This window comes from Blastomyces gilchristii, assembly GCF_000003855.2.
Source record: "Blastomyces gilchristii SLH14081 genomic scaffold supercont1.14, whole genome shotgun sequence".
Taxonomy (NCBI): domain Eukaryota; kingdom Fungi; phylum Ascomycota; class Eurotiomycetes; order Onygenales; family Ajellomycetaceae; genus Blastomyces; species Blastomyces gilchristii.
Window position 1 is genome coordinate 1,178,095 of NW_003101669.1, and position 12,900 is coordinate 1,190,994.

The following is a 12,900-nucleotide window of genomic DNA, read 5'->3' on the forward strand; positions in this document are numbered from 1 at the left end:
AACTCAGACTAGCTGTCAATCCTTAGCATGATATATCAAAGCGATTGGGCCAAAAGAATCAATTCTCCGGGTTTGGTGGGTTTGGTGGCTCGCAATGGCTTCTAAAACGCTCTGCTCCCTCTCTTTCTGTGGTCAGTCCACACAGCAAGACATCCCGCCGGGACCTCCTCCGCCGCTGGTTGAACGGGATTCGACTCCGAAGTCCGACTGCGCGGTGGTCAGATGCCAAGGCTGCCCTAACGTCGTACTATTTATTTAGGTAGTTAATCCATACTCGCAGCTTAAAAATTTGGACAAGAAACTTGGTAATCGAAATTGTTGATCCCACAAGGGAACGACTAAATGTATCATACCAAATTAACAGAGGGAGAATACCATCTCCTGAGGCCTTGGACGGCTTAGAATCTATTAGATGCATGGAAACATTGCCCCTGTGAAAGCACCTCCTTTCTTTGTAAAAGTTGAACCATAACGACTCCAGATCCCCTGGATCGAGCCCAGGATCCAGCGACGCATTCGCACCGTCTAATACACCCTAGGAAACAAATCCTAGATGGCGGAATGCCGCAACCGGAATCCGACCCTGTGGCATTGCGGTGCCAACAGGCCGGAGGCGTGGTTGCCGCGCAAGGCTATCTCTACATGTCCCTGCTGAGAGCATTAAGCTCCTGAGCTGGCATAAACATCAGGTCCATACATATAACCCCGCTCATGTCTGCAGCGGTTTTAGTTCTGCAGCGACTTTCCATTCTTGCTTAGGGTATAGCCTATACCCATCTCGAGCCGTCCTTTAAGCCTAAACAATTGCGCAACTATTCTGGCGTCTCCCGTTGGCACATCACACTCTCCTCTCTTCCGCAGCAATGGCTCCAAGGAATCAGGCGGCCTGGATTCCCGCCAAAAAGGCACGGCCGTTCAAAGTCGGCGATGCACCGTATACACCTGCAGGCCCGGGCCAGGTGGTCGTCAAGAATACCGCCGTGGCCATTAATCCTTTCGACTGGGTGTTACAATTTATAGGTCCAGCACTGGCTGGCTATATCAAATATCCTTTCATATTTGGCACCGACGTTGCCGGTGAAGTGGTCGAGGTTGGACCCGATGTGGATCGTTTCCGTGTGGGCGATAGAGTTCTCGGAAGCGCGACGGCCATAGCCAAGCAGGTCAACAGGCCGGCTGAGGGAGGCTTCCAGCTCTACACGGTGATGCGGCAGCACATGATAGCGCCAACCCCCTCCCATATCACCGACAAACAGGCTTGTGTTTTGGGGCTGGCTTTTGGAACTGCGGCCTTCAGACTCTTCAGCCAGAACTACCTAGGACTCGACATGCCTAGGATCCCGGCACCGACTAGTGTTATGGGCATGTCAGGCAAGCTTCGCACTGTTATCATCACCGGTGGCGCGTCGAGCGTTGGGAGTAACGCCACTCAGCTTGCCATATCCGCTGGCTACCAAGTTCTGTCGACATCATCTCCCAAGAACTTCGACTATGTCAAGAGCTTGGGCGCCACTCAGGTCTTTGACTACAAAAGCAAAGCATTAGTCAACGACCTCCTCACCGCCCTCAGGGGCCGCGAGCTAGTTGGCGCCTTCACCATCGGCCACGGTGCCGTCGAGGCATGCACCGCCGTTATGAGGAAGCATGATCCCAAACTGACTAGAAAGTTCATCGCCGTGGCCGGCGCCATCATACCTGCTGACAAACTTACGACTTTTGTTAGCAAGGGCACGTACCTCATGGGCATGATGGGCACTGCGATCAAGTCGAGTGGGACGCGCATCAGGATAGGGGTCGAAGCTAAATTCATCCTGGTCAATGACCTTATTGAGCCTACCAGCGTCGTGTCGCGACTCTATATGGACTTCCTGCCGCAGGCGCTTGAGAGCCACCAGTTTGTGCCCGCCCCTCCCCCGCACGTTGTGGGCCAGGGGCTAGATAAGATTCAAGAGGCCCTGGATCTCCAACGAAAGGATGTGTCAAGAAAGAAGCTTGTTGTGACTCTGTAGTTGGAAGGGACATTAGAATCGAGGTTGGAAACTAGAAATAGGGTTTTATTAATTTTAGGGGAGGACAAGGGATTTCGAATTTTTGTAGTTATGCAATATACCCTTATTTCCCCGCTTCTTTTCTGGATAGCTCTGTACATATTTTGTTGCAGTCACTGGTCCCACGACCAAAATTCTCCAATTTAATGTGTCTGTTAAAGTGCGTGCAAGGACGTGGAGAGCGAGCCGGAATTGCACATGTTGGTTGACCTTCATAAGGGGAGCCACCTTGCGTGAGGTTGTTGGGAGAATAACCAATGAACCGACTCATCATGTCAGTAATTCTGTTCTCTGCCAGGCGAATTTTATCGCCCATTCAACATCCAACAAGTAGCGACTGAGTGACAATAATTGACCAAAACGATAATATTAAAAGGTTCTATGAATTATCCAACCAACTTCATTTCCTGAATAGGGCCAATTTCCCAATAAATTACAAGGACAGTAAAACTGATCTTGGGCACGCCGGGACGGAAATCGATGTTACCGAAAGTAATATACTAGGGACGTTAGCGATACGACCCCAGCAGTCGGAGGCTATGTGAAAAGGAATGACTGCAGCATGCTATGATCCCTTGTTGGCCAATTATCCTACTTATCGTCTCCTGCCGGCTCTTGCTTATCACCACCAGAAGTCTCGCTGCTAATAATAGCTTGGAGGTCCTTGACCTTGCGAATATCCTTCCACCCCAGTCCCGGAGAAAACACTATAACGGCAATACTAACAGCAATACCAAGGTACATGACGCGGTCGACGCTTTTAGCATACGCTGCGAGCACAGCAGTTAGCTGGGAGCCAGACACCAGGTCACGGATGGAGCGGACCCCAGCCGCGACTATGACATCTGGCGCACGGCCGACTTGTGCAACGCGCTGCTGGAGTTGTTGACGAAGGCTGTTGCTGAAAATGGCGTTTGCTGCGATCAGAGAGGTGGAAGCGCCGATGCTTTGCCAAAAGATGATAATAGCCATGGCTTGGGAGATCTGCTCTGCGGGCACGAGATTTTGTATAGCGATGTAGGGCTAGCGAGGTTGGAAGACGCGAATTAGCGGACGCCGGACACATTTAATTTACCAGAGACTATTGAAACTTACAGCTGTTGTCGTGCAACCACTTGCAACGCCGTAGAGAATTTGGTACCAAATCCACTTTGCAGCTGGGGTCGTGGGACTAAGTGTTGACAAGAGGCCATAACCAATAGCTGATATCGCACCTCCCGCAAGAAGAAATGGAAGATAGTAGCCCATAACGGAGACTTTGAAATATCGACGTTAGTCAGTGAGTAATAGAAAATGAGTGAAGGAACCACGAGCGGAAATACCTACTCAGAACGCCTGAGATGAGAGTAAATAGGACCAAACCGAGAGTGATTGGGAGCATGTGCACCCCGCTCATGAATGGCGAGTCATTGAGAATCGCCTGAAAGTAGATTGCGATATAGAAATCAGCCACTAAAACGCTGGACAGGGTGAAGAACATCGTCATCGCAGCCGACCAAATGACTTTGTGTTTGAGCATAGCAAACGGGACCATGGCCTCGTCTCCCTGCCGACGCTCCCAGAGCACAAAGAGGCCGAAAGTGACGGCGCCGCCAACTAGCAAGCCAATCACAACTGAGCTGTTCCAGGGATGTCGATTCCCACCAAACTGGAGGCCCAAGAGAAACATCACGACCGCAGGACAAATGAGCATAAATCCCGGGAGGTCTAACGACTTGATGGCGGTGCTAAGAATCTCTCGGGGAGCGCTTTTCTGTTTCCGTTCGGGAATCGTGTTAAAAAGAAGGAATCCGCCGACAATAACACCTAAGGGAAGGTTTATATAAAAGCCTGACACAGTAAAAGGTCAGCATGGGGTGAGCTTCAAAGCAGGAGATTAGGCAACGCACACCACCGCCACGACACATTCGTGGTAAGAGCCCCTCCGATGATTGGCCCCGTTGCAAGGCCTAGCTGGCCCATGCCCATGTTGACCCCCATGAAAAGAGCTTGTTTCCTTGTCGGGAGGACGGCAGAAATGGTTGTCAAAGCGCCGTTGGCCACTCCAGCAGACCCTACACCTGCAATAGCGCGGCCAATGATGAACATGGGTGATGACTGAGCCGCTGCACATATGGCAGAGCCAACCTCGAAGACAAAAAAGAACGCAAGGAAAGTCCACTACACGATTATCTTGTTAGAATTTGGTTCAGTGCACGTGCGCGAGGAATTGGCCGTAGACAAACGCATACCTTTATGGGAAACTGGCTATAAATCTTGCCGCTCAACGGCTGGAACGCTGCGCTTCCAAGCTGGTAAGCGCCGCCATACCTAGGCAGGATAGTCAGCTCCTCGTAGAGATAGATAGCTGCGGTGACGAGCTCAACGTGTACATATGTACTTACCAACCGACGTCCACTAGTGAGTCAAAGTCGGAGGTTATGGCTGGAGTGGCCGTGGAGATGACGGCAAGATCAAGGAAGAATAGAAAATAGGCCAGTGTAACTGATGTGAGGATAAGTGTGAGGGCGAATTTGTGGGCATACTCGTACTTGAGCTCTGCATCATCGCTAGAGATGCTTTTCTCGGTGCCATCGTTCTTCTGCACTGAGCTATCCTGCCAAGACTTGGATGAGCTTATTGGAGGCCCATCCAAAATGTGAGAACTTGTCTCCGCCATTTTCAAGACGTGACTTTTGTCCAAGTGCTGTGGCTGAAGAACTTGTGGTGCAACTAGAATGATACCGCAATAGTCACCGGATCATGACAAAAATATATAAAAGAATGGCATTCCATTTTTGCTGATAAATGCTTACATCTATAATGTAGAGCGTCGGTATATGATTCCGAAATCCGATCTCAACCTAGACTCAGCTGCAGCATTGGGTTTCCGGTATAACACCTTTTGTTCAGCTCTTGGTCACATTTATAAGCCATACTGGACCCATACTGGAGGGAATAATGAACCGGAGAGTGGGCCGGAGAGCGCTCTCTAAACCCGAACTTGCTTACTCCTGGAGCAGAGCAGAAGAAGCGATAATCTTCATTAAAGGAGATTTCGGAATGACAGCGATCGTGGACTTGAAAGAAGCGGTATCAACGGGGAAGTCGCCATTGCCTTCGCCTTCGTTGGCAGTTTGCACGGCAGTGCATGGAGAGCGCCCACTCGAGTTTCTGGTCTGAGATGCATAGAAGAGAGCGCTATGAACGGAGGTCGCTCCTAGGACGGGGGTTCACCTTCAAACCAAGCAAGCGCTCAATAGTAGAGCAGCTGGCTGCTCCCAGAAGCTCAGAAAGAAACCATGGCCCACTAGATCTATCTGTGGAGGATTTACTCATCGAGCTGCCTGCCTGTTCACTGCTCAGTTGCCCAAATGCCCTAAGGCACAATGTGGTTTAAAAAAAAAAAAAATTCAGATTGCTGGCGACGACAATACCTGCCTTCCCAAAGAAGAGGAATAATGTGGCATAATGCCTTATTCTAGGCACAACCAACGCACTCGGGAATGTCAAGTGCCACACCCAAATAGCATATACGGAGCGTGATTCCTGAACGGTGTTGTTCTTCCTGGTTTGCACATGCCAGGATGGTCTGAACCACCATCACGATATGCATTTAGTCAATCAAAGCAACCATCTTGGCCTCCACACCTGAATCCTATATAAAATCCAATGAGGCAACTGAAGCCAGCCAGCCGGCGCATCATGTAAATTGCACCCCATCCATTGAGAGGCCGAGCTTAAAGGTCCGTCATTCAGACGCCGTACGAGAGAACGTGGTGGTCCACATTGAATACGTTATTGGAGAACGAACTGCTGGAGCATTGAAGTTGGGCTATTCTCCGGAACAACGATAATCCGCGGTTGGCTTAACGACATTTGGCATGGCAAATCGACGGACGGACACAACAACTATCCGATGAAGACATTAAATTTCATTGAATGAGAATTGCCGGTAAGGAATGCTGTTTGTGTCCTGGTATGAAACCAGTCTTGATCTCACTAAGACTACTACTAATTGGTTAAATGACTGGTCGTTGCTGCGCTTGGTACAGACGCAGTACGTATGCACTGCACTGTATTTGCGACTTGGCTGTCAAAAGAAAGAGCTCATATTGAAATGACTATTTTAGAAATGATGGCCTATGTGAGATATAAGTTCTACTCCACACATGAAAGAAATATGTTGTTTCAGGCAGTATTGATCAGGCATATAGGGATCGTCTTCGTGCGCAAGGGTCGAGCATCATCGCGTATCTATCCATAGCCCATGTGATCGTACCCCCGGAAAAGAAATGGAATCTGAATATCTGATGAGTCAAACAATGCCAAACCATGGGATAGAATGAATGCTATACAATGAATTCATCAGTCGGTGCCAATTTAACGAAGGGGACGTTGGACGCTAGACACTAGAAGGTAGCGCGCAGAAGATTGAAAAACCAGATGCTGCCCGAAGGCGTTTGCAAGTCGATCATCTCCGAACTTCTCACGCGCTGGTATTGCTCCCTTGGTGACGTGACATGGTACATGCATCAAAGAGCATGATCAAGCTTTGTTTATGGAGACAATTGCATTGTTTGGTTAGCTGCCGGAAAACAGCTCTTCGACCTGGAGAAGCCATAGATCACATAACCAGCCGTTGGTGAGGCTTGCGTGAAGACTAATAATAATAACATCGCAGAGAAACGAAAAAAAGGTGCAATCGTCATCGATTGGTCATGGTCCGGGTTTAATTTTGAGATCGGTTTCCAGTACCTGGCAACGACGCGAGAGGCGGATGCCGAACCAGCATGAAGTACTTACTTAATTATTATTATTTATTAATAATAATATTACCTAGGTACTGTACATACATCAACAACGCGCAACTCTGCTCCTATCAACTTGATCCTTTCCTAGTGGCGATGCCCTATATACTAATAATAAGGCAGCAGTCGCATTTATTAACAACAAAAAATTGTGGCATTTACCGTTGGATCAAGTTGGAAGAAAATTGTCTCTTGGCGTTGCAGTAGATCACAGATCACGCAATTTCAGGGTAGGTTGACGGCGTTTGCAGGGATGATGGCGAATCCAAGATTGCTGAATAAGATTATGCTTCAGTCTAAGACAGTTGATTGGTTGAAGTGACGTTTTATGCAGCCCCCCTGCCCCCTGTCACAAGCATGACTAAGCAGCTTATTCCTTTTATGCCCAGGCTAAACCCCCAGCGCGTCATACTATACTGCGTAGGGCTTCTTCCCCCCCTTTTGAGGCCGAATTACGACATGGTACCGCACATCCATGTACCCTGCATGAGCTGCCCCGCTGTAACTTGCGACGGACGGGCCATCGCTGGTACTTGGGACGGAGTAACGCGGATGAGCCAATGGTTGCTGCTTCCTGGGCTCGTTTTTGGGTTCTTCAAACCCGATTATCGAGTCTGTCTTGACCAGGAAACAAAACTAACAAAAAAGACAAAAAAAACCACAAATCTTTTTTTATCTCCACGACGACAATCCGTGGTTATCCCATGTTGCTTTAGCCAGGAGTAATTGTCAAGGCGGATTAGATCATCGTCGCAAGCCGGGAGTCTGTCTGTTTTAAACCTTGCTTTTTTTTTTTTTTCCACCTTCTCTTTCTCTTCCTTTCTCTCTCTCCGTCTCTCTCTCCCCCTCTCTTTTTGTAGCTATAAACTGTTTCAATTCCTCCCTGCTCCTTCACCGGCTTGCATCCTCTAGCTTTGTTTGCTGTGTTCTTGATTGCTTTGTCGCATCTTGGAACCCCATTCTCCACTTCATTACAGATAGATTGCTCAGAGCTCAAGCCCGCAGCCGTTGAAAAACAGCATTAATGGCTAACAAACCTCATGGCGGGGTCCTAAAGGATTTGCTCGCAAGAGATGCGCCACGACATGATGAGCTGGAGGCTGAGGCTGAGACCCTGCCTGCCATTGTTCTTAATGAAAGACAACTCTGCGATTTGGAGTTGATTATGAACGGCGGCTTCAGCCCCCTTGAAGGTTTCATGAACGAGAAAGATTACAATGGGTAAGTACAGTACAATGCATATATTTTACGTCGCATCGGCGGATTGATCTTCTAGCCATTAGCCCTGAAAAGACCTATAAAGAGTGCTAACATATTTACCTCTTACCTTAACAGCGTCGTCACCGATGTTCGACTCGCAGACGGCAATGTTTTCAGTATCCCCATCACCCTTGATATATCCAGCAAGGATATCCAAGATCTTGGTGTGAAGCCAGGAGCTCGTGTTACTCTCCGGGATTTCAGAGATGACCGCAACTTGGCGATCCTGACTGTAGAAGATGTTTATAAGCCAGACAAGTATGTTTTTACTTCATATGAACTTCTTGCACTCAGTTTCTTCATATTATCTTGAGATTGCTGACATGGTGTTTCTTCCTGATAAATATAGACAGAAGGAAGCAAGGGATGTTTTTGGCGGTGACGAAGAACATCCTGCGATTAAGTATCTTTTTAGCAAGGTCGAGGAGTTTTATGTTGGTGGAAAAGTTGAAGCTGTGAATAAGCTCAACCACTATGATTATGTAGCTCTGCGATGTGGGTAAACCTTGCTGAAGTATGCCATAGGTTATCGTACTAACGTATATGCAGTCACACCCGCCGAATTGCGATCTCATTTTGACAAGCTTGGCTGGACGAGAGTTGTTGCGTTCCAAACAAGGTAAGCACCTCATGACTATCTTTTGGCTAGGACGCTCTCAATCTAACAAAAAAAAATTAAAAAAATAGAAATCCTATGCACAGAGCCCACCGCGAATTAACAGTCCGAGCTGCCCGTGCTCGGCATGCCAACGTCCTAATTCACCCAGTAGTTGGCCTCACCAAGCCAGGTGACATCGATCACTTTACCCGTGTGCGTGTGTACGAGGCTATTTTGCCCAGATATCCCAACGGAATGGCTGTCCTCGGGCTTCTCCCCTTGGCTATGCGGATGGGCGGTCCTCGTGAAGCAATCTGGCACGCAATTATCCGTAAAAATCACGGAGCCACACATTTCATCGTCGGACGAGACCATGCAGGCCCCGGAAAGAATTCCAAGGGTGTCGAATTTTATGGCCCTTATGATGCCCAGCATGCCGTCGAGAAATACAAAGATGAGCTTGGAATCGACGTCGTTGAATTCCAGCAGGTCACCTATCTCCCAGATACGGACGAGTATAAACCCGTCGACGAAGTTCCCGCAGGTACCAAAACTCTGGACATTAGCGGAACAGAGCTTCGAAAACGCCTCCGCACCGGCGGCCATATCCCCGAGTGGTTCTCATACCCAGAAGTGGTCAGAGTACTACGCGAATCAAATCCTCCCCGATCGACGCAAGGTTTCACCATTTTCCTCACCGGCTATCAAAACAGCGGCAAGGACGCTATCGCCCGTGCCCTACAAGTTACACTAAATCAACAGGGTGGCCGCCCCGTCTCCCTCCTCCTCGGCGACACAGTGCGCCACGAGCTTTCCTCAGAACTTGGCTTCTCCCGCGAGGACCGCCACAAGAACATCCAGCGCATCGCCTTCGTCGCTGCTGAGCTCACCAAGGCCGGTGCCGCCGTCATCGCTGCTCCGATCGCCCCGCATGAGTTCAGCAGAGAAGCAGCTCGCGATACCATTTCGGCTGTCGGAAGCTTTTTCCTCGTCCACGTCGCAACGCCATTAGAGTACGCTGAGAAGACTGATAAGCGGGGTATCTATGCAAAGGCGAGACGGGGGGAGATTAAGGGGTTTACCGGCGTGGATGACCCCTATGAGGCCCCCAGGGCCGCAGACCTCACAGTTAACGTTGAGAAGCAAACTGTAAGGTCTATTGTTCATGAAATTATTCTTATGCTTGAGAGTCAGGGATTTTTGGATAGATCTTAGAATTTCTTTTGGAAAATTTTAGAATAACTTTTATGTTTCTTGGTTCCTACCTTCTATTTTTCTTTTCTCCGCTTCATGTCACACAGCAGGATATAAAATACGACAAAAAGTTGGAAGGAGGAAGGATTTATTCTTGGGATGATATAATATAGAACTTCGATCACCACCACGGCTGGTTTAGTGACCTTTTGCATAAGATTTTTGAGAGGTTTTATCTACCTTTCATCCTTTTGGCTTAGATATCCGGAATACATAGATGTCATAAATACCTTGGGCATCTTGCAAGATAGATTGAAGCCTGTCCTGGACTTCCTGATGTTACGGCATCACTGAAGAGCGGAAGAGTCATGCTGCGTAGTTGCAAATTCATAAGCAGTTAATAAATAAATAATTTTAACAGACTTCTACTCAGTATATGTTTTCTTCCAATCCGTGTCTCGTTCGGTCTGGATAGGGCTGAAAACCGATTCAAAGCTCTGATGCAAACAGGACAAACATTGCCGTCAAACCCTCCTTCACTCAAATCCTCACTCCGAAGAAGACCCAATCCTCTCACATCCTGCATTGCTTCACTATGCTGCCTCCACAGCTTCTCACACGACGAATACCAAGTCTCCTTCGGCCATTACGGCCACCGATATACTATACCCGACCCACGAAACCCCGCTTTTTTACCATCAACGGGCCCAAACTCATAATCACCCCCCCTTCCGCTCGACACAGACCGCAGCTCCCCTTCCTTCACTCCCCTTCCGCCGCCCGGCCCACCCCAGCAACTACCAATGGCCTCTTGAATGCCGCCTTACTGCGCCTCCAGATCCCCCGTCTAATCAGCACAGAGCGCAAAGCCTACTACCAGAGGATATACCGAGGCTTAAAAATCGGCCTGAGCATATATGCAGCCATAGTACTCCTCTTCGTGATCCGAGTGGGTTTCTCACAAGAGAATTACGAGAAACTATTCCCCACACCGCCGGAATGGACGTTTAGGAGTCGTTGGAAACTGCGTACAGCGCGGGCTAGAGCGCACCCGGAGCTATTTCATAAATTACAAACAAGCTGGGCGAGCGTGGGGAACTTCTATGTGGATTTACTGGCGAGATTGGAGGATCCGGAGATTGATGGGAAGGGGCTGAAGGAGCAGGAGGAAGGGGGTTTACTGATTGAGGGCGTCGGGAAGGCGGGGTATGATATTTCGGATATGAGTGAGGCGTGGAAGATTGGATATTTCCAGGCGCTCATGGGCGCTGGAGAGGCTGCGGAGAAATTGGATGGATGGGTGGAGGATACGGAGCAGCAGATTGTTGGCCCTGCGGAGTGTGTACTTGGTCCGTCGAATGCGATGCCGCAGCTTCTTCCGGGGACGAAGAAGATGCTCAAGGAGGAGAACTGTGTGCCGGCCTATGAGAGCCCTGAGGTGTTTTATATGAAGATCCTGACGACGAAGGGATTTGAGACGCATCAGAAACTTGATGCTGCGCTGGCTTATGCTGATTGGTTAGATTTCAAGGGTTTGAAGGAGACTGCGGGAGATGTGTATAGTTGGGCGATGGATATTGCTACTTCAGGACTACCAGGGGACGTAGATCCAAAGAATGTTGTGGATCAGAACACCGGTATTTTGAAAGAGCGAGGGGATGCATATGTGACGGAGAACTTGTTACGGGCATCGACCGCCCTTGGCGTACACCAGGTGCGTTTGGGTGATTTATCGACAGCATTATCTATTTTCGTGTCTGTCTTGAGGGCTCGTCGATCCCTTCCTCAAGAAGATGAGGACTCTACAGCAAGACCTCAGACAATTTCTCCTCCACCAAATGAGTCGAGGTCGAAGAACGACTCCTCCCTTACCCGTATTTCCAAATCTATCCTCTCCTTCCTAACACCTCCTGAATACCCGCTCCCAACCCGAACCGGCAACGAGCGCGCAGTGCGCTCCCTCTACACCACCTGCGAAGAAGCAGGCCTGATGGTATACATTGGCGAGATAATCTTTACCTCCTCGTCGCAAGAGCGTGGCCTAGCATGGACCCGTGATGCTGTAGACCTAGCCGAAGCCACCATCCTCCAACTCAATGGTGATGAGGAAGAAAGTTCCCATCCCACCTCTGCCGTCATGTCACCAAACAACACCGGCAGCAGCAGCCACAGCTTGTCCATGAACCATTCCGACGCACACCAGCGCTGCCGGGAGTGTGTCAAGGCAGGTCTAGATAATTGGAAGCAGATGGTGCGTCGGTTAGTTGTCAAAGCGGAAAATGAGGAGTTGGAGAGCATGGATAGGGCTGGTAAGGGGTCGTGGTTGTGGTGGTCTAGGCTAGGTAGGAATAAGGTGAAGGAGAAGGAGATGGAGAGGAGACGGTGGGAGGCTGAGGAATTGATTGTTAAGGAGCGAGAGAAGACGTTGAGGTATATCTTGGGTAATCCGGGATTTGCGGATTATGGGATGTCGGTGGTTGTGGGGTGATTTGAATATGAAAATGATTAGTTGTAACCTTTATTCTTCACCCTTTCTTTTCGAGGGAGGGCTGCTTGGTTTGTGGTTTGTATTATTATTTACGGACTTAGCTTACTTCGGGGTGTTTATTTTTGCGTGGGATGGTTTATTTTCCCGTATGTCCTGTCACTATTCAGCAGAACTATATAGCCCGCTTCCTTGTTTTCCGCGAAAAGTATGACTTGATCCATGGGTTTCACTTTCCACTACATTCTTCGAAGGACGAGCGAAAGGCATGTATATAGAAACTGCGGATTCAAGTCAGTCACTTAGCCCAAACGAACTAAGTCTCATGGGCCAGTCTACCCCTATGAGATAATAGCAACTGTGAGCAGTTCGTTCATAGCCCCCAAATTTTGTTTTTGACAGTTGCGCCCCATCCAATTGCCCAGCGTGGCCAAAATCGTAGGTAGAGGCTAGGACCAAGTTTGAAAAAGAAAAAAAAAAAAAAAAAAAAAAAAAAAAAAAAAAAAAAAAAAAAAAACCTGCTCC

At 48.8% G+C, this 12,900-nt stretch overlaps 4 protein-coding genes across 6 annotated transcripts; 3 read left to right on the forward strand and 1 right to left on the reverse strand.

The window, feature by feature from the left end:
- Positions 1 to 288: 288 nt before the first annotated feature.
- BDBG_06700 lies at positions 289 to 6,950 on the reverse strand. Of its 2 annotated transcripts, XM_031722735.1 has the most exons (6): positions 4,433 to 6,001; positions 4,280 to 4,358; positions 3,938 to 4,208; positions 3,375 to 3,878; positions 3,144 to 3,304; positions 1,802 to 3,071 (listed from the first exon to the last, which is right to left on the reverse strand). In XM_031722735.1, exons 1-6 carry the CDS (start codon positions 4,705 to 4,707, stop codon positions 2,640 to 2,642), a joined length of 1,722 nt encoding a protein of 573 aa, XP_031579580.1. In that variant the 5' UTR covers positions 4,708 to 6,001; the 3' UTR covers positions 1,802 to 2,639. The 2 variants fall into 2 exon arrangements, with proteins under 2 accessions (XP_031579581.1, XP_031579580.1); XM_031722736.1 differs by having other exon boundaries at positions 289 to 3,071; positions 4,280 to 6,950.
- On the forward strand, positions 362 to 2,040 carry BDBG_06699 (zinc-binding oxidoreductase). Its single transcript, XM_002623214.2, has one exon. The coding sequence runs from the start codon at positions 864 to 866 to the stop codon at positions 2,007 to 2,009; it is 1,146 nt and encodes a 381-aa protein (XP_002623260.1). The 5' UTR covers positions 362 to 863; the 3' UTR covers positions 2,010 to 2,040.
- BDBG_06702 lies at positions 5,919 to 10,333 on the forward strand. 2 transcript variants are annotated; one of them, XM_031722737.1, is made up of 7 exons: positions 5,950 to 6,006; positions 6,083 to 6,174; positions 6,245 to 8,059; positions 8,174 to 8,356; positions 8,448 to 8,593; positions 8,648 to 8,717; positions 8,786 to 10,215. In XM_031722737.1, the coding sequence occupies exons 3-7, from the start codon at positions 7,863 to 7,865 to the stop codon at positions 9,909 to 9,911; spliced, it is 1,722 nt and encodes a 573-aa protein (XP_031579582.1). In that variant the 5' UTR covers positions 5,950 to 6,006; positions 6,083 to 6,174; positions 6,245 to 7,862; the 3' UTR covers positions 9,912 to 10,215. The 2 variants fall into 2 exon arrangements, with proteins under 2 accessions (XP_002623263.1, XP_031579582.1); XM_002623217.2 differs by having other exon boundaries at positions 5,919 to 6,174; positions 8,786 to 10,333.
- A 120-nt stretch (positions 10,334 to 10,453) lies between these two features.
- On the forward strand, positions 10,454 to 12,825 carry BDBG_06703 (uncharacterized protein). Its single transcript, XM_002623218.2, has one exon. It carries the CDS (start codon positions 10,486 to 10,488, stop codon positions 12,376 to 12,378), a length of 1,893 nt encoding a protein of 630 aa, XP_002623264.1. The 5' UTR covers positions 10,454 to 10,485; the 3' UTR covers positions 12,379 to 12,825.
- Positions 12,826 to 12,900: the final 75 nt, after the last annotated feature.

Bases quoted from the DNA above. Each gene is read 5' to 3' on its own strand.
- BDBG_06699 (XM_002623214.2), top strand. From the start codon at position 864: ATGGCTCCAAGGAATCAGGCGGCCTGGATTCCCGCCAAAAAGGCACGG.
- BDBG_06700 (XM_031722735.1), bottom strand. From the start codon at position 4,707: ATGGCGGAGACAAGTTCTCACATTTTGGATGGGCCTCCAATAAGCTCA. The intron at 4,359-4,432 runs GTAAGTACATAT...TATCCTGCCTAG, and splicing joins TCACTAGTGGACGTCGGTTG to GTATGGCGGCGCTTACCAGC. The intron at 3,072-3,143 runs GTAAGTTTCAAT...CAACCTCGCTAG, and splicing joins GTGGTTGCACGACAACAGCT to CCCTACATCGCTATACAAAA.
- BDBG_06702 (XM_002623217.2), top strand. From the start codon at position 7,863: ATGGCTAACAAACCTCATGGCGGGGTCCTAAAGGATTTGCTCGCAAGA. The intron at 8,357-8,447 runs GTATGTTTTTAC...TGATAAATATAG, and splicing joins GATGTTTATAAGCCAGACAA to ACAGAAGGAAGCAAGGGATG. The intron at 8,718-8,785 runs GTAAGCACCTCA...TTAAAAAAATAG, and splicing joins GTTGTTGCGTTCCAAACAAG to AAATCCTATGCACAGAGCCC.
- BDBG_06703 (XM_002623218.2), top strand. From the start codon at position 10,486: ATGCTGCCTCCACAGCTTCTCACACGACGAATACCAAGTCTCCTTCGG.